Source organism: Triturus cristatus, chromosome 3_2 (assembly GCF_964204655.1).
Source record: "Triturus cristatus chromosome 3_2, aTriCri1.1, whole genome shotgun sequence".
Classification (NCBI taxonomy): Eukaryota; Metazoa; Chordata; class Amphibia; order Caudata; family Salamandridae; genus Triturus; species Triturus cristatus.
This window is the reverse complement of record NC_140584.1, coordinates 82662897-82683009: the sequence shown is the minus strand read 5'-3', so window position 1 is coordinate 82683009 and position 20113 is coordinate 82662897. Positions and strand designations below refer to the sequence as shown.

At 47.1% G+C, this 20113-nt stretch overlaps 1 protein-coding gene across 2 annotated transcripts in view; it reads left to right on the top strand.

Moving 5' to 3' along the window:
* The window catches only part of CLASP1 (cytoplasmic linker associated protein 1), a 1312099-nt gene that overhangs the window by 1076604 nt on the left and 215382 nt on the right, over positions 1–20113 (top strand). For both annotated transcript variants that reach the window (XM_085647275.1, XM_085647274.1), the window contains one exon: positions 7232–7478. In XM_085647275.1, the coding sequence (XP_085503401.1) occupies positions 7232–7478 (247 nt within the window). The remainder of the gene's footprint in view (positions 1–7231; positions 7479–20113) is intronic.

Sequence of the window (20113 nt, the reverse complement as noted above, 5' to 3'; positions counted from 1 at the left end):
CCCCGCGCCCACAGTCTTCCCCAGAGGCGCCTCAGTTTCCCCACTCGTCGGTCAACCTTCCCCCATTCCGAGCTTGGCCTTTTCTTATTCCGGTTGGGCTGGGGGACGGCCGGCTTAGCTTACAGCCGTCACCCACGGAGGAATTGCGCTCCCCACCGCGTTGCCCTACGGAGGCGAGTGCTGCCTTCGCCCGGGCTGTCTCAACGGCTGCGGGGATTTTGCTTGAGGTTCTCCATCAGGGCTCTGGTGGACGGGAGCTGCTTCTTCCCTTCGAAGCTTCGCTCCATAATTCTCTCTTGGGGGCCGGAGGGCATCCTGCCATGGGGGACCCGGTGCCCCAGCCGCTCCTCCACCGTCCTGCTCCTGTCTGCCTTTCCTTCCACCCTTCTACCAGGGGCCCTCTTCTGCAGACTGCCTTTCCCTCCTTGCCATTGGTGTTGTCTCCTCCGTCACGGGAGGCCCGGTGGTTAGATTCATGGGGGCGCAACATCTTCACCTCCTCCAGTGCTGCCTTGTGGGTGATCAACACGCTTTGTGTGTTGGCCAGAGCCGCTTCTTGCTTGTGAGATTCCGTGGAGTCCCTTCTGTCTTGCGCTTCTCAGGAGGCACCATGTGTTGGATGGTCGGAAGTTGGCGGCGTTTATTCTTTGCTCGGCTCTGGATGTCGCACCATGGCTTTTTCGGTGGCCCTTCGTCGCCATGCTTGGCTGAGGGATAGTGTTTTCCATGAGAATGTTAGGGAGCGTCTGGTTGACCTCCCTTTCGATGGCGCTCTTTTGTTTCACGCCTCTGCGGTTTCTGCCATTCAGCGGTTCCTTGCGGGGCTTCGTCCTCCTCAGTGAACCTGGATGTCGGTCTTCTGCTGTGTTCTGGGAGGTGTTCTCCCATTGTTTTCTGGGGTCTAATGTTCGGTAGCCCCGGTTGTGTGTTCTGTGTGGTTGGTGTGCCTTCAGGGTTCCTCGGTTGGCCCTTCGGTGCGGTTGACTGCTGGTTCAGCCCCCTTTTTTGCCCTTCGGTTTTGGCTGTTGGTAAGTCCGTGTAGGTCCTGGTGTTGGGCCTTTTGTGTCTTTTTTATTGGCTGCTTGGCAAGCCGTCTGCGGTTTTACCCGGAGGCCTTTCTGTTTGTCCTCTGCTGCGGAATGTTTTCCCAAGAGGTGTTCCCATGTTTTCTTGGGCGTAGCATACCCTATGTGGGGTACTCGTAGCTATTACATAGCTCTGTCATGTGCTGGGAAGGTGTGGTCACCCTTTTCGGGTTCCGTGCTCTCCTTGGCATCACGGTATATCGCTGGTGCGGTCTGTTTGCAATGGTCTTGGCGCAGCTTGCATTGCGCCCAGGTCTGTCCTTCTCCAGGTTCGCTACATCGCTCGACCAGTCTGGTCTGTTGTCTGCGGCGTGGTGTTGTGGCGATTCCGCCCTTCTGTCCGGCGATTCGGCCTGGTCCTCTATCTTGTGTTCCAGAGGGACTGGCTTTCTTTGGCTTTCTGTGTTCTGGTTGACGGTCTGGGCCCGTCCTCCGTCTCTCTCTCCTTTTCTTCTGCCAGGTCCCTCTTCTTTTGTGGGTCAGTGTGTGTTTCGGAACCGGCCCCTCCCTTAGGGCACTCTGACCTCTGTCTTCGGCTTGCGCCTGGCTTGTTCTGGTGCGCTGTGGTGTTGCCTGCTGCTGGCTGTGCATGCCTGCGCCTGCCTGCTTGTTCTGGTCCACCGTCTTAATGTGTTCCCTTGTGCCCCTGTCTCTGGTTCCGCTGGGGCTTTGTTCATCTGTGCTTTTCTTCTTGCACCTGCGCTATTGGTGGTGGGACCGTTCCTGCCTTGTCCGCTGCTTGCAGCCGAGGTGTGTTCGGCTGTTTCCCATCACCTGTGCTTCTTACGGCGGGCCCTGCCTTTGGTTCTGCCTCTTCTCCCTGGGGTTTGAGGTGCTTCTTTTGTTCCTTGAGGCCCTTCGGGTGCTGTCTGCCCCTGCGGGGTGTTGGGCGGTCCTCCCTTAATTAGGCGTGGGATCTCCTGGCCTTCCCTTTTCGTTCCTGTGACATGTCCCCTGCTGGGGCCCTGTGTCTCTCCTGCTGGGGAGGCTCTCTCGCAGGCCCTCCTCCCTTCTGGGTATGGCTAGGGTATCTATTCTACGTTAAGGAATCTGCTGCTAGTAGTCTCTATCAGATGTACAAGTTACTTACCTCCGGTAACGATGTATCTGGTAGAGACGATTCTAGCCGCAGATTCCTTCACGACCCGCCCTTCCTCCCCGTTCTGTGAGGACCCTCTGCTTGGGTTTCTGCACTCGCCTCCCTCTGGGTGGCTTGTCTTCTGTGGGTGTCCTCTTCGCTTTCTTCCGGTCAGGCTGTCCGGTTCTGCTTTATGGTTCCATCCCCCCTTCTTTCTTTTGATACAGGGATGGTTGGTTTCTGCATGCCTTTGCTTCCCTCCAGCTGGTTTCTCTCCAGTGTAGGGGTCACCTTTTGCTCTTTTTTCCCTCTGTTTGTTTGGAGTTTCTGATCCCCTTGCGGTCTTCTGCGTTGGGGATTCTTTACCTGTCCTTTGACCTCCTGCTCCTTTCAGGGGACCTGGCCCTCCTTGACTGTGTAGTCTGGGGGTGGATTGCAGTTGCTGCTCTGTTCCGGGCTTGTGGCCCTTCACTGTGTGGTTTGTGGTTGCAGCCTCTCTCTCGTTCTGTTCTGGCGCTTTCATATACTTGTGCCTCCAGGATGGCTGTTGCCTTGGCTTGCTCTCTTGTTCCTCGGGGGGGTGCTCTGCTCTTTCCCTGCTATAGCTTCGCTGCTTTGGCCTTCTGTTACTTTAGTGCCGACTGGTGCTATCGCCTTGGCTTGCACAGTTGTTCCTCAAAGTGGTGCTCTGCTCTTTCCCTGCTATGGCTTCGCTGCTATAGCTTTCTGCTACCTTGGTGCCAACTGGTGCTGTTCCTCACCCTTTGTTTCTCTCTATTTTGTTTCTCTGCTTTTTCGCACACTGTTCCCATGCTCTCCTCAGTTTGTTGTGATGGCTCCGCGTTGTGGCGCGGAAAAGTTCTCCGAAGCAAACTGACGTCAGCGCGCCCGGGTGGGGCTTATGTGACCTCACTGACGTCACGCCCGCGGAGGACGTCGGGCGGAGTCGAGTGGTGCCGCCCCCCGGCGCGCAGAGATGCTGGGACAAGAACATTTTCCGGGTCCAGTCTCACGCCTGGGGATAAGTCTACATTAAGGAATCTGCGGCTAGAATCGTCTCTACCAGGTACATCTTTACCGGAGGTAAGTAACTTGTACATCTCCGCCCAAAAAATGTGCAGTGTGGGGCAGTTCCAGAACATGTGCATGATATGTGCCTCCCTCTCTCCACATCTTGGGCTTGCCGCGGTCTCTGTCCCGAAGTATCTCCTAATGCGGGATGGGGTGAGGTACGCTCTATGAAGTATATAAAAATGTATTAATTTAAATTGCTCATTTCTAGATGCCTTTGGGGTTTGCTCTAGAATTCTGTCCCAATCCTTCTCTGGGATCTGCTTCCCCAGGTCTTCCTCCCACTGTAACGGCAGTCTCCAGCGGCTTCTGCATATTCTGCCTCATCGCCTTGTAGAGGCTGAAACCGTTTTGATCCTTCCCGCCGATAACATGACGTAACTCCATCCTGCCTGTGCCCGGGGTCCTGTGCCACCCACGCCCCAGTGTTTTCTAATCCTTCTATCAAGGGCCCCATGTTTCAGGAACTGACCGCCTGGCAAGTCATACGCCACTTGTAGTTCCTTGAAGGGGAGTAGTGCAGAGTCTTGATATGGGTCCCCCATTACTTTCAGACCTGCATCTTCCCAGTCTTCTAGTCCTGCCCAGTGCTCTCCCTGGGGCAGACAGCGAAGCATCGTTTTGGGCAAGTCCGGGAAGTAAGGGATCTTTGCGCCCACCTGCGTCAGGTATCTAGCCCAGCAGTGCACCACCACCCTAGTTTCCACTGTGTCTCCCGACTAGTTCCTTCGTACCCACAGCAGGATCTTTGCAAGGGCTGCAGCGTCTGGCGCGGCCGGGTACTGCTCCCTATCCGGATTTCGCTACACCGCTAGCCACTAAATCAGTCAGTACAGCTGGCCAGAATACAAGTCATCCTATTACAAAGCTGGCAAAGAAGCTATGTTCCAGGAGAGAGAGAAACACAAAAAGAAAGAAACAATAAAAAGCCAACCAAATGGCAAGCAATGGGCTGACCCAAAGCTTACTATGTGTATTGCTATTGTCCACAATAGGGTTTCAACAAAAGCTAACTAAAAGCTGCTCAGGGGCGAAATCTGAGCAGTAACTTAATGTAATAATTTTACTGTGATCACACATGACATGAATTTAGGGTCCTATTTATGGTTTGGCAGATGTGATTCCCTGTCAAAATGTAAATTATATGAAGTCCCCATGATATAATTGCCATAGGCTATACTCCTTTTGTAAAATCACAGACAGGACACCAGCTGGTGATAGAGTATCCCATCCGACAAATTTTAAAGAAGGCTTTTAGTTTCTTGAGTTGAAACTGTAAACATGTAAATAGCAGTGGATTCCTGTGTGCAGAAATTACAGCCTAAGTGGATTTTATATCAATTGAGAAATAACAAACCAAAAAGTATTTGTGGACTGTAGGAAGCTGGCTTTTTAATGTAGTATACCTAAACAGGTTATACTATGTAGAAAGTCCAGACGACCCTTATTGGCTTATAGGGCCTAGATTAAAAATCCCAAATGCTCTTGTTTGTGGTAGTGTGGGCGAGCAGTTTAGGCTTGTCAGAGGGTAGAGTCAATAAATGAGGCGCACACACAAGAAAAAAACTCGAGATCAATTTTAGAAAAATAACAAGTGTGTATGTACTTAACACCAAGAACTTTGTAATTGGGTCAGTACTTTTCAGTTTATCAGTTTTTGCAGGCTAGTAAAAATGTTCACTCGTGCATTTTTGCGTGGTATTGCTTTTCTATGGAGAAAGACACATTTACTGCTTGCAGGTATTGGCAAACAAATCTCTGGGGTCCCGTTTAGGACTTAAGGTGCTAGTGGACCAAGGTCCAAAGCACCACCAGCAGTCCAAGTTTACCTGCCCTGGAGTGTCCAGGTGCAGAGGTGCTGGACTGGTTGGTAGCCTTTTGCGCTACGCTGTTGGAAAAGAGAAGCGATGACCTAGAAACAGGCTGCAGAGGGGGACTTGGGGACAAGTCCGGGAGCTCCCAACAGGGGGCCTGGTTCATGGAGGTCTTGGGAGAAGGGGAGCACTGCTGGTTGTCCTGAACTCTGGCCGGGGAGCTCGGGTGTAGAGGATTTTGGTTGGCTGGTGCCCGTGTATCAAAGGCACCCACAATTCTCGGTTAGGCCTGTAAAAGGGGACAAAACAGGACAGCTGGGGCCTTCTCCGTGCTGGCCTCTACAATTTTGGCGTCCCCCGTCAGCTGCTTGGTCTTTGCGGCGCTGGATTCTGGATTGAACTCAAACAAGCTTTGGTTGCTGCAAGGAGTCCGGTACCCCAGGTATTGGAGCAGGGTGGCTCTGGCTGGGCCTGCCGTCGTCTCACTTGATGGACAGACTGATCTGACCTCTTGGAGCACTGTGATTTCCACCTGGGCTGCTGTTGCGTCAGTAGACCCGGTGGTCAGCAGAATGGTGAACCGGACGTTGCGGTTGGTGCCTGCAGGTTGCAAGGAAGTGGCTCCTCCACTTCGAAGGAGATGCTGATGGCTTGGCGAAGTGCTAGAGGCTCTCTGAGGCTTTTGGAGGATGCACAACTGCTGGGCGAGTTGGATTGTCTCTATTGTCGGGACAGGAGTAGGCAGGCAGGTGGGGTTTGGTGCCAAAGTCCACCAGTAGTCTGCAGTTCTCTTTTCTTGTCAGGGAGCCACCTAAATGCTCAATTTAGGGGCCTTTAGGGGAGTGAAGGGTAGTAGCCAATGGGGACCCTTGGGGTAACTATACCCCTTATATGGTGACTTGCTGTGGGGAATGAGCATAATCCTGTCCCAGAATTCCTATTTCCACCAAAATCAAAATGGTGAAATCCTTTATTCGTGGGGTACATCAGGCAGCCCTCCTTAGGGGTGTGACAGGCCTGGCAGTGAACCGCGCGTACTTGCATATCTAATTTCCTACCTGTCCTGGTGCCAGATGGGCCTCAGGGCAGGGTGTGGCATCTCCCAGGTCTGGGGGAAGCTGGGTCGCATATCAAATGCGGCTGCCCTTGGTATACAGAATTACTAGCCATCCTGCTGGAGGAATTGTAAACCCCTTCTGCCATAGCAGGCATTGTTTCTGGCCTCTAGGAGCGCAGGCTTTTACCTCCAGGTGGTCAGAAACGTGTCTGTTGAGGCAGGCTGGACGATACCAGTCAGCCCCCACGGTAGGAGGCTGGTGGATTTTTAGGGGTCACTTCTAAGGTGCCCTCTGGGTGCAGATATTAATAAATCCACTACTGGCATCAGTATGGATTTATTAAAACAAGGTGTTTGATACCAAACTCCATAGGTTTCAGTGAAGCCATCATGTAGCTGGGGAACTTGTATTGACCAGTGCCTATCACATATACTTAAGGTGCCTTCCCTGTTCACTTGTGCTATTTAGCAATCGAACTAGACCGCTCAGGGGCATATCTGCTCATGCAGATATGTCCTCACAGGTAATATAATGATCCCTGCCATAGGGGCTGTAAGTAGAGACTTCATATATTGCATGCAGTGTTTGGGGGCATGGCACACAGGGTGTGTGCCATGTTGTGTTTTCACTTTTGACTGCAGCATTTCACACAGACTGCACATGCAGTCAGCATGAGTTTGGTGGTGTGTCCCTTAGGGTAGCAGAATACATGCTGCAGCCCTTAGGGGCCCTCTTCAGTACCAAAACCCTATATACCATGGGTTAGTTTACTTCGACTTACAGGGGTGCTAAAGTCCTTGCCAATTGAGAAACAATTGAACAGTTACCTTGTTTTAAGTAAAGAACACGGGCACTGGTGGCCTGGTTAGCAGGAACCCAGTACGCTTCAGTCAAAATTGCATCAAATACCAGGCAAAAAGTTGGAGTGACTATGTCAAAGAAGGGGCACTTTCCTACATGGACTAAAACCTTTGACAGGCAAGTATCAAATGTAAGCCATATACATGAAACCAAATTGATTTGACTGAAAAATAAGCTTTTCTTGCGTTTGATTTCCCAAACTTTGATTTAAGAGCTCAGAAAAGTAAGAAACCCATGCTTATGATTTTTTTTTGTTTCTTGTAGGTTTCTCGAGACGGTGGAATTGCTGCTCCAGCAATGGATCACCGTATTGGTGGTGATGTTGTTGAGGGAGGACGGACAGCACTAGACAACAAAACTTCATTGCTTAACACGCAGCCTCAACGTGTGTTCACAGGTCCTCGGGGAAGAGAATACAATCCCTACCCTTATACGGACACAATAAACTCCTACGACAAGACCGCTCTGAAAGAAGCAGTGTTTGATGATGACATAGACCAGCTTCGTGATGGTTTGTTAATTTATATGTTCTTGTTCATTAAGGAGACAAATGTATGCTCTTCAAAACGAACTAACGCTATGGTTGGAAAGAAATGACCATACTAAAGTTAGTCTGTAGTTCATAGAGCTAAGTATATGTCTAGCTTATTTGACACAAATTAATGTTTTTTTTTCTGAAGAACCATTCTCCCTCCTCACCTAAGAAGCAAGAGCCATTCATTTTAAAGAGTAATTTTACAATTCCCTCCAACTGCAATTGAAAACACTGGGGTCTACAACATTCATAGTCTGGTGGCAGCGATCACATTTTAAATAGTAATGTAGAGTGGGGGAGTCATATTCAGGATTCACTGCAATAAAGTAAAGGCTTAGAAGTAGACATAACATAGGTCACAAATTCTAGTTAAAAGTATTGTTCAATGTCACAGTACATGTGGAAACTAAGCGCTCAAAAGAGACGTCCTCGTCTCTTCAGCCTCTACTAACATCCAAGGCCAGTCTTTGCTCTCATCTCCCACACTCATGTAGATAGCGCCTAATTTCTAGGATTTTTGCTTAATGAATAATTGCATCTTGCCCTACATGGTAAAAAGTTAGTAGTAAATTGGTTAATACCATCTTATTCTTCTGAAGAGTGTTAGTAACATCCATCTTGAGTCTAACTTCAGGACAACTGCTGAGGCCTTTTTTCGGTCAATACAATGGGAGCTCCATTCTCACACATATTCCTGGGTTCTACTTAGATCCCCTCACGTGTGTGGTCTCTGAAATGCATCAGTTGGACCATCTGTCACAATTGTATGTAAAAGCTCTAAAGGTGTTCCAGCATTCACACTGTCTCATCCAAAATCCACAGTTTTCAGACTGCGACTCATCTGGTTGCACTAGGTCGGGGGAGAAAGAAGGTTAAAGCACTCTGGTTATTGCTATTTGCTTCTCTTGGCTGCCAGAAGACAATTCAAGATAAGTTGCATTACTTAGATAACATGCAGCACCATAAAATGTAGGTCTCTATCTTATCTTTAAAGTCTAATTTCAGGAGGAAGGGGAGGTCTGTGGAGGATTGACATGCTCAGACTGGATGTCTTGAAAACTAGGTACCTGCCATCTGTAATACGTTCCTGTTGATGCATGTCTACTTCCATTCCTTCCTCCATTCAGAAAGGATTTGAAAACTGACTTGGTTCCAACTCACTTTGCTGTTAGTGCATGGAAGAATATCTGAGGACTGTGGGTATGCAAATGTGAGTCTAATATTGTAGCCGATTTCCCTTTAGAAACTCCACAAGCATCCAAAACTATGTCAAACATTTATTTTTACTTCACCGTTAAGAGAGACATCTGGTAACTATTTCAGAATTACTGTGACTTTGAATGTTCCACATGATGCCTGAGAATTGGAGTTTAAAATTCCAAATTACCCAGAGAAGCCCATATGGCTGCTGTGGAAAGCAAATTATTGCAATACTTGTAGCCCGGGAAGCATAGTATGGAAGCATAGTATGATATCAATGGTTAATCTTTTTTGTGGGCTGTAAGAGATCCTGTTATAATGCTTTTTGTATCTTCAACACTGTTGGATGCACTAAGTGTAGTAAGTTGAATAGCTTCCACTTGGAATTTAGGTCACGCTTTTTATGAGTATGAGCGCCTGAAATCAGGTGACAAGATGAATAGTTGATAAGGGTTTACTTGTGTCTTGTTTGTAAGAAAGGCTTCCTACCTGACACCAGGCACCATACAAAGTGGCAGTACTGGGCAACCCACAAAAAGATTGAGATTGGCGTTCAAGAGACAGTTCTTTTACAGTAGTCTTTAAAAAATACTCTGCAACAGGTGCACTTTGTGACTCCTCATTTACCAGGTATCATTTGTAATAATTGAGTGCACACCACATTTCTATTTCAGCTGTCGAACTCTGCGCATAAAATAGTTGTTGCGAAATAGTTTTTTTTTAAAAACTAAGTATGCAATCCTCTCTGAAACTGAGGAAAATGTAGGCATTAATCATGTTTAGAGCTCCTCAATTTCAAAGAATTGTTTTTTTGTGATGAATACTGACTAGATGCAAATTCGTCACCTTTAGAATATCCTGAGGCACCAGACTCGATCTGGAAGATTTTTCAGCATAGCTCCTAGGTGGTATCAGGTGGCTCCGCTTGGACCTCGTTCCACCCTGGAAGTGACAGTTGGAGCCGCATATAAACACCACAGAAGCACTCTGAAGTCACTTCCTTTCTTTCGGTATCTTCGTATGTGGATCCAGAGCTAGCTTCACACTTTTGTCCAGTCTTTTGAGCTTTTTCTCAAAAAACTATTTCTGGTGTGCAAGAGAACATCTCCTTCTCTGGAGACCACAGGGATTAAACCTTGTAGGGACTGTCCCTAGCAGATGTCTGTGACAGATCCCCACGAGGTGCGTCTCGGGTGTTTAGGTTCAGGACCCAACTCCAAATTGTGAGTGTACTGTGCCCTCATGAATCCGAAGATGATCTTGTAACACAAAGCCAAGCTGTATGTTACAGAACACTGCAAGATGTCATATAAGTTCAGTTAAAAGTTTAGAGCGAGGACCTGTTCTTGCAACAAGTCTGTCACAGTCCAATTCTTTGGGTAAGTCAAAGTCCAACAAGGAGCATAAGAAAGCCAAGCAGGATTTTACCCAGTCTCGCATTCTTTTTCTGAGAAGTAATTAGGATATCAAGGTGCCCTCCGGTCTCACTATTGGTCCCCGCTGATGAGAAAACTCTGCAGCAGATCTCATTTCACCCTCAATTTCCAGGGTTGTCACCAACATTGCATCAAATTGAGGCTTTCATAGAAAGGCCACATTGCAAATGGTTGACACCCTGCCTGTCACGACGACTCCGGCCCTGATATCAGAGAAGGATGCTGTTCCTATTGTACTGTCCGACTCTGAACCACATTTGTTTAAACCTTGATTGTGGTTGTGCCCTGGAACAATTCTGGTGCGTCTGGCACCAGTTTATTCTGATTCTAACAAAACTGTACCTTTATCTAGGAGCAACCCAATAACCTTTTGGCTTAGACTCTGATCAACGTCAACAGCTTTTGGTGATGATAGAGATGATGTGGGGGGGGGGGCCTACTCCCACAATATGCTGACAGGGTTGTTTTTTTACCTAAAAGAGGCTGGTGGGTAGGCTACATTCTCATGGGTACTTGGGCTAAGCAACACCATACACCTGTTCCGGGTGACCCTGCTTTCCTAATGTGCACACTACTGCTGAGAGCCTGTTAGTTTAGGCGTCCACTAGCAGGGTTAAACCAAACCCATTCCCTGCACCCCCCCGCCCCCCCCCCCCCCGACAAAGAGTCAAAGAAAATTGAGGCATTTGGAAAACACATGTACTGCTTGACTGTGTCCTTCAGTCATTCATTGCCCACTGCTTAATCGGTGGGTACTTCCATGCATTATGGAACATGGTTGTAGATATCTTGCCGGCAGTGCCAAAGGAATTCTGTGCCAGCCTGGCACAAATTTTTCTGGCTGGCCAGGATGTGGCCAAATACGCTACAAGATCTGGACTGGATATTACTGATTGCTTAGCATGGAGCTCTGGCATCACACATGGATGAGATCCACTGGCTTCTCAGGTGACATTCAGGCGTTACTCATGGGTATGCTTTTTCATGGGTCTTGTTTATTAGGCGAGAAGGCTGATTCCACACTTGAGCCCTTCAAAGAAAGTCACAGTGCATTCCCTTGGTCTTTCTATGCCTCCAAGGCATAATCCCCAACAGTTTTGCCTCTTTTAAAGCCTCACCGGGGATTTTGCACTCAGTCAAGGCCCCCCACCCGAGTCCTTTCAGGGTCAAGGATCTAGTAGATAGCATCCAGGCACACAGGCACAGCGAACCTTCTAGTCCCCTGCCACTCCAGCAGCAGCCTTCAAGCCAGTTTAGTTTGCCCTTAGCGGTACAGGACCATCCTGTGTGTGTCCAATCAGTCATTTTCTCCAGGGTTTAGCAAGCCACAACATCCAGTAGGTGCGTCCCACAGACAGTTTGAGCGATGCCCTGCCATTACTTTCCAACCCGCTGCATTTTCCACCCCCATCAGAGTATCTTCTAGATGAGCACCTGTTCATTTTACTGCAGGAAGTAGAGGCCCTTTTGGCAAAAGGAGCCTAGGGAGAGTCGCAGTCTTGGACGTCGGAACTGGTTGTTGCCCTGCTATTTTGTAGTGCCGAAAAAGGATGGAGGTCTTTGTCCTCTTTTAAATCTCTGACTTCTCAATTTCTTTTTGTGGAAGATAAAACTTGAGATGCTCACGCTGGCCCAGGTTCAATCTGCCATGATCCAAAAGACTAGTTGGTAGAGTTGGACCTGCAGGATGCCTAGTTCCATGATCATGTGCTGCCGGCCCACAGGCGCAACTTTCAGCTCAAGGTTGGCCCAGGACATTTATAGTTTTCCATGCTCTCCTTCGACGTCAACAGTATCCTGCGAGTGTTTATGAAATTGATGGCAGTGGTAGCAGATTATCTTCAGAGGTTAGGCATACTTGTCTTCCCTTAATCAGCGACAGGCTGTTGAAGACAGGCTTGCCTCAGTCTGTTGTGGCTTACCTCCAAGACTGTGCACCTCCTGACAGTGGAGGGGTTGACTATCAACATGCGGAAGTAACACTGGACTCCTTCACAGAGGATCTCTTTCGTTAGAGCCATTGTGGATACGTTGTGTGTTATTGGGCTGTCCTTCTGGATCAGGGAGTCCAGGATATTCGGGCTAGTATCCTGATGTTTCAGCCTCAGTCCTGGGTCTCAGTGAGTCTGGCTGTGCGATTTCTAGGCCTATTAGATTCCAGCATAGTGCTCGTCCACTATGCCGGATGGCATTTGCAGACCCTTGAGTGGGATCTAAAAACTCAGTCGGCTCAGTACCAATAAAACCTATTGGATCCCATCCAGGTTTTCGAAAGAGACTGCAAAAGATCTGCAGTGATCGTTGCTCAACTGCAGTTGGACCATCACTGCTGGGTTGGGGAGACCATCTGGGAGAGGACAGAAGGACTCTAGTCTCTAGCGAGACCTGTCTCTCCATCAACCTGCTGGTGTTGTGGACTATTCAATTGGCATTTAAAGCCTTCCTTCCATCCATCATAGGAATGCTGGCTCAGGTCCTCATGGACAACCCAACTGCCACGTGGTATTGCAACAAGCAGGGCAGTGTGGGGTCCTGGGTTCTGTACTAGGAAGTCCTGCATCTTTAGAATTGGAGGGCTAGTCAGGGCAATTCCCTGATCGTGCACCATCTGGCAGAATCTTTATATGCCAGGGCAGACAAACTTGAAAGGCGATGACTTGTGGATCACGAATGGCAGGTACACCCCGAGGTGTCACAGGGCATCTTCCAGTTACAGAGACAAACCTGTCTCAGCCATTGCTGAAAACTCACACTTTAAACTTGTTTGCACAGTGGAGTTCCCAAGAAGGTTGTCTCACTGAGACGTATTCTGCCTTGAGTGAATCACAGGACTCCTGTTTTCCTTCCTCTCCTGCCCCAAGTTCTGAAGAAGAGCACGAGCCACTGGGCACAAGGCATCTTATTGGCTCCTGATTAGGCAAGGAGAGTGTGGTACCCGAAACTCCTGGGCATGAGTATCTGTCCTCCCATCGGGTTGCTGCTTCCGGAGTATCTTCTATCGCAGAAGCAGGGTAGAGTCATGCACACCTAGACCAGTGCAATCTACACCTCCATGCTTGGAGAGTCAGGAGCAGCAGTCGACTGCATTTAATCTCCCTCTGAGAGCAATGGATGTCGTCCCTTCAGGAAGGTATTCTTCTATTAAGTCGTATTGCTGTGGTACCTATTCTAACAGTGAGGAATCTGTAGTTAGAAGTATCCATCATAAGAACAAGTTACTTACCTTCATTAATGCTCTTTCCAGTGGATACTTTATCTAACTGCAGATTCCTTACCACCCTTCCACCACCTGTATCTGTGGCCTCTTTTCCGTCTAAAAAGGTCCCGAATTTGAGGTCTGCGCACTGACATTGATAATTGGTGTTTGGTCCCCAAGGGCGCGGACATTGATAAGAAAGAAACTGACCGCAGCGTGCTTGGGCCACATCTATATGCGACTGTGACCGTCACATCTGGGGCAGGATGAGGTTGACGTGGAGCTGCATGACGCCACCTACCAACACACAGGCTATACTGAAAAATCTTCTCTATCCAGTCTGCCGCCTGGGGATATCTTAAAGGTGAGGAATTTGTGGTAGGATACCTTATCCACCACAAAGAGCGTTACTGAAGGTAAGTAACTTGTTCAACCCTTACACAGGCGAAAGTTCTACCAGACTTATACTATAGCACTGATGGGAAATGAGCACTGCATTGTCAAAAGGTTTGGAATGCCACACTTGTGTTCTCACTTTAACTTGGAGTAGAGCGAAGATGAATGAAAATTAAGGCTGTACAAATTCTACATTTGTCACAAACGAAAAAAAACAGGATTATTTCTGTAATTTAAAGCAACAAAGCAAAATGTCAGATTTCGCAGGTTTATGGAACTTAACCGTAAAGAAGTAAATAAGTTGATTTCTTTTTCAGTTAAAGTTATACCTCAGTGACTCTTCAAATGCCAGTGGATTTTTAAATTGTTTTTCTTGCAGCTGAGTGACTTGACTGGATTTCTCATTTGATTGCGGCTATCGCTGATTTGCTTCTCTGGAAAAGTCACAGGATTTTTCATTTGGTTGAGGCTGTAGCTGATTGGCTTGTCTGTCTGTAGACGTCACCAGATTTCTAATTTGGTTGCAGCTGTATATTAACGGCTCCTTGGGAGCTGTTAGTGTGATGAAGGTGTGATATGGTTACAAAATCGCCTGCAGCCATGCTGCCTCGGCTACTGGAGATTTTGGAGCGGCGTATCTTAAATATTATGGTGCCAGTTGCGGGGCAGTGCAATGGTGACTCTGATGACCTCCAATGACATTTCAAAAAACATTTCTTGAGTTTAAAAATCTCGTTCCTGTGCACCCGTGGACTCTTGGATCGTGAGATTTTGGATTAAGACTCAAATTAAGATTATGCCTTGTAGTCGTGCCTCTTGACTTTATCAGATTTGCATTTGGTGGTTTAACATTTCCTGTCGTACATGTATTTAAGTTTTGGGATGGGAAACATTATAGCATATACTTTGTCCAGTTATACAAAAGTGACAGCTTTTCGACTATTAAAAATTACGCACATTTATACCCTATTGCAAAATATGTTAATACTGTTAACACAAACGTAACTAATCTCCAGCAGAAGTCATTCCTGCGTTGGTTGTGGCATCTCTAGAATGCTTGCCCTTCAGAGTTCTGCCGTAAGTAAGTATTTGGAATGTTGGAATCCTGTGTGTTCAAAGGCTGTTGGCAGATAAAGAAACTCAGAAGAAAACAGAAGTTCCGACAGGCAGCAGGCAGGGAATGCGGCAGAGTACAGCTAGTGAGTCTGAAGGAGTGAGGGACTGGGGAAAGCCCTGAGAATGCATGTTGAAAAGATTTAAAAGAGATTTGTTTCTCATGTATACTAAAGCGCAGCATCGATTTTTCACCGATTCATTGTTAGCAGGGATAAGTGGTGGGGAGGCCGGGAAGTTTCACGCTCTGTTTTTATGCCTGTTAAATACCATGTGATACTTCCCCTCTCTACTAACCATTTCTGTTAAATAAAAAAAAATCTATTTGATCTTTTCCAAAACTTAGTACGCTCCATTTGGGCACTGTCTGCTGTACAGTGGGCTAGTGGTAAACAGACTGATTTCTGGGAGAGATGGTTAAACAGGGCATTAAAGATATTGGTCACCAAAACTATCATTTCCACGTGGCAGACTCCATCATGGTCTAAATGCTTTTTTATTTTTTGTTTGATCCCAAAGTGTGAAACCAAAGATGAGTGAGTGAAACTTAAGGTCCTAGTTCTGACGGTTACAGACTGTATCTTTTTCAAAGAGGATTTGATCATGAATTGTTTACCAATATCCTGTGTTTAGCGGAATAGAGACACTTTAAAGACATTTGCAGCTCTGTATAATATGTTTTTAGAAAAATATCAGTATTTGCACACCTGCTCGTAGGTTTTAAGGTGTTAAGTCCTAATGCAAAAACAACAGTTTATGGACAGATTGCAGAACAATGTCATACATTCACTACACTACAGAGATCTGGGCCTAAATCCATCGTTTTTTTGCTTACCATGCCATTCCAGTTTGAACCCAGCCATATGCAAATCAGTCTTGACCCTGTGCCTCATGGGAACAGTCCAGCCGAACTCCCAAGCCAGGTCCTCCCTGGACTGGAAACAAGCATCTTAGGACCGGTTTCTGGGTTTCACCCCTCTTCAGTCAGGATAGCTTGATTCCAGTGGCATGGAGAGCACGGGACCCACGTCTGGGCATACCCGTCCCACTTGGGGTGACAAAGGCAAAAACAACAGTTGATGAACAGAATGCAGAACAATGTCATACATTCACCCCAGTACAGAGATCTGGGCCTAAATCCATCGTTTTTTTGCTGGGTCCCTTTCTCACTGTGCCACTGGATTCAAGCTAGCCTGGCTGAAGAAAGGTGACATACCCTGAAACCGGTCCCAGGATGCTTGTTTCCGGTCCAGGGAGGACCTGGCCTGGCAGTTCGGTCTGGACTGTTCCCATGGGGCACAGGGTCAAGACTGATTTGCATATGGCTGGGTCCAAACTGGGGTGGCGTAGTGGGCAAAAGAACAATGGATTTAACCCAGATCTTTTGACTGGGGAAGAATGTTTGCATTGTCAGCATTCCGTCCATCATTTGTTTGCTGTAACACTTTTCGTCCTAAGTGGGATGGGTATTTCCAGACGTGGGTCCCTTGTTCACTGTGCCACTGGATTCAAGCTAGCCTGGCTGAACAAGGGTGACATACCCTCAAACCGGTCCCATGATGCTTGTTTCCGGTCCAGGGAGGAACTGGCCTGGCAGTTCGGTCTGGACTGTTCCCATGGGGCACAGGGTCAAGACTGATTTGCATATGGCTGGGTTCAAACTGAGGAGGCGTAGTGGGCAAAAGAACTTTGTTTTTAACCCAGATCTTTTGACTGGGGTAGAATGTTTGCATTGTCAGCATTCCGTCCATCATTTATTTGTTAAGTTCTAATTCTTAAGATTGGGCCAATATCTGTAAAAGCATGATCCTCTACGTCTCATTTTTTTGTTGGATTTCAAAAATAATGCAAATATTTCAAATACGGGAATTTTCAGTATTCCTGGAGTTCAACAAACCACCAGCAGTAAGGGTTGCCAAGTGAATTTGGAATCTTTTATAGGTTGGTTTGTACCTCCTTGAACCACAGCAGTTTGTCTCACTGGGGTCTTATTACTTACAGTGTTCCAGTAGCTCAACAGGTATGTGCGCTTGCTTGCTTTCTGCTCCCCAGTGCACAGTGGCATTACATAAGGGGTCGCAGACACTTTTGCAGCCCTTTCTGTAATACAGATAGAGCTGGGGCTATCTTAAGGGTTCTTTCCCTGATTTGCATTGGTGTGTGGGCCCATGCAGACGAGGAAGCACTGTGCCTCTGCGTCCATGCCGTATTGTGAACGCAAGCAAAGCAGCCACCAGGAGGCAAATTGACTGAGAAGTGAAGCACAGCCAGTGCACCCTCTTAAAGGGGGTGAAAGGGATCTCATGGGAGTCTCCAGACATCCCCATGTTGGTTGAAGCAGTCACTCTTTATGCTCTCTCTGCCCACACCCTGCCCCCCCCCCCCCCCCACTTTGAAATACAGGCTGGGGACTGACTACTATAAACTACAGAGGGCTGCTTCAAACAGCTGCTCCGGCTTTCACTAATGTGCTGCCCCGAGGGCAAGTGTAAGTCCGTGGTTGCAATGAGGGAAGCTCATTATATGCACCAGAGTTCACTGTCCCGGTTGGTGTCCAGCACCCCTGGGTAAAGGTGCACCATTGCGTAAATGGGAGCAGTACACCCTAAGTATAAAACAACTCCTGATTTTTTTGAATGACCTTAACTTTTGTCAAATCAATGCATTCAGACAAGCAATTGCTCAATTAGATGGTTATGCCTTTGATTGAGGAGATTGTCTTTGTACCAGTCCATCCACATGTAATTCCATTCTCAATACATTATGATATGCGTTGCTACCCTTCTATTTAAAATTGCAAGTATACAACACACTAAGACAGCACACTTGTTTCTGGCTTCCATCAGTTCCAAGAATATTGGTCAATATTGTACAATCCCCACAAACTGTTGATGAATGTCAAACATTTGTCAGTGAAATGTTTTTGCATCCTTAACCTGATGCTAACCATATTCATTCGTTTCTGTACTTCATTTCTCCAGTCCTCCCTTTTTTGATCAGTAAGACATGAAACCTCTGCCTTTTCAAATCAATGGTTAGACGTGACTGCTCAATTATTGAAGATCTTGACTTTGTTTAATTTTTCTCTATTGGTACCATGGCCATTCTTTTCATGTTTATTTTTTCTTGCTGGGGATTTTCCTCTGTCCATGTGTTTTTAGGTCTCGCTGAGCCCCAGCGCTTGCGCTGGCTCGGAGAGACATTTTGTATCTGGGAATTTTCAAGTGCTGCCTGTGGCCTAAAGCTTGAGTGCACGCGAGCGTGCACGCGCGCAGCCGCCAATCACTGATGCGCGCGCATCACTCGCATGCCGTCCCGTCTTAGCGATCGCGATCGCTTTGATCGCGATCGCTCTTACTTTCGCTTTCACGGCCGCGCGGCCGTTACTTTCACGGCCGCGCGGCCAATGCTTGTTTTTTGTCTTACACAGAAGTCCATTTAAGGTTGGTCATCTGGACCTTTTTGGCTCCAAGCGACCTCTCCCAGAGTCCAGCGTTAACGGGTATTTCTCAAAGCTATCTTCAAAATAATCGAATTCCCCTAAGCACATAGTGAGATTACTTTATGGGTTCAGGTGCCTACGATTAGAGGCAGTGACATCAGGCAGGTTCTCCATTACGGGGCCTCTCAGAGGCCAAACTACAAAGCGGCTGACCGCTGGAAATGGCTCGCTGCACACCCCTGTGTGCTAAGACTACACCAAGGACCTTTCTTCATTCAGGTACGGTTCAATATTACCGGACTACTTTTTATACGAGTTAGGGCCGACTCCATGCTCACTAACAATGCTAACACTTTCTACCATTTATATCAACCCGAGCTCGGGGATTCGCGTTAAGTCGAGGGCCTGCAAGCACCGGATCAGAAGACAATGCAGCAGCGTATAGTGTTAGGTTAGGAATAAACAAATCATAGAATGGAACAGTTCTGATTTCCAATTTATATATATGTATAACTAACAGACAATTTCCAAATCACCAGCAAATCGTCTGCAATTAACTAGGACTCCAGCACAGCCATTACAAACAACCTAACTTCGAAAAATGCAGGAATACGATGGACGTGGCCCTGCAGATCACCTTGTGTTTAACATTTTTACGTTGCCTTTCTAGGTTTAGTGGAAAGGGCGTTCCCGCGAGATGCGGCATTTTTTTTCTTCAGAATGTCCCCAGGGCCCAATTATTCACAATATCCCAGCTACACACAGCTCCTGACAGCAGACAGTTATAATGAAAGGGAGGAGGGGTGACGAGCACACACATCCTTCTCTTGGAACTTGGAGTTATTTTCTTTTTCGAATGAAATTTCAATTTATTTTAAGTGATTCACACTCATTTTCTGAAAGCTTAACTGCAACACATTAACTAAATAGATCTATTAAAAATAATTCGATATCAAAATTAAAAGAAAATCATGTAGGCAAATGAGATAGTGTTGTGTTTCTAAGACGCACGGTGTTAAGGACTCCCAGGAGACAGCCATGTTCTAGAACAAGTACTTTATTAAGGAACAAGTTACAAGGGAACCCGGAACCCCATGAGGCGCTAGGATGGGACCAGCTCAGCCCCCAGCTGGAGACTCCAACCGGCACGGATAGGACACTCACACTAATGACATCACCCATACCACATGACTCGCGGCATTCTGCACCAGAAACCAGGCCAGCCTTTCAGACACTCTCGTCTCAGGATTAACCCATTAAACTCGAAGGACACTCTGATAAAGTGAAGGGACCTGAAATTGTGCCACGAGACCTAGCTATTTTATAGTGTGAACACACAGACACAGAAAGCCAGACAAGATGTATACGGACACACGTAGGCAGCACATACAGACACATGCATATCAGACAAACACTTTGCACTCATTCAAGATAAAGTATTTGCAGGCATGCAAAGACAACAGAAGCACAGGCATTCTAGCATATGCAGGCATGCACTGACAACAGAAGCACCGGAATTCTTGCTCACACATAGAAGCACACATACATTCCCACACGTATAAACAATTCCATGAATTACTATCATAAATCAATGGCATAAGATTAATTGTGATGGTGGTTGTCACCCCTCTATTGTGACCACTGAGTGGTAAAAAAACATTTTACCTACGATTGCAATCCTATTAATGCACCACTTAACACAGAACCCACAACCTCAACAAGCATTTGCAATGCAATAGGTCTCGCATTTATACCAGTTTGAGTTATTGGCATTTTAAATGACAATGCTTTTTATTTAAGTTTGGTTTTTGTAAAACAAAAATAAAAG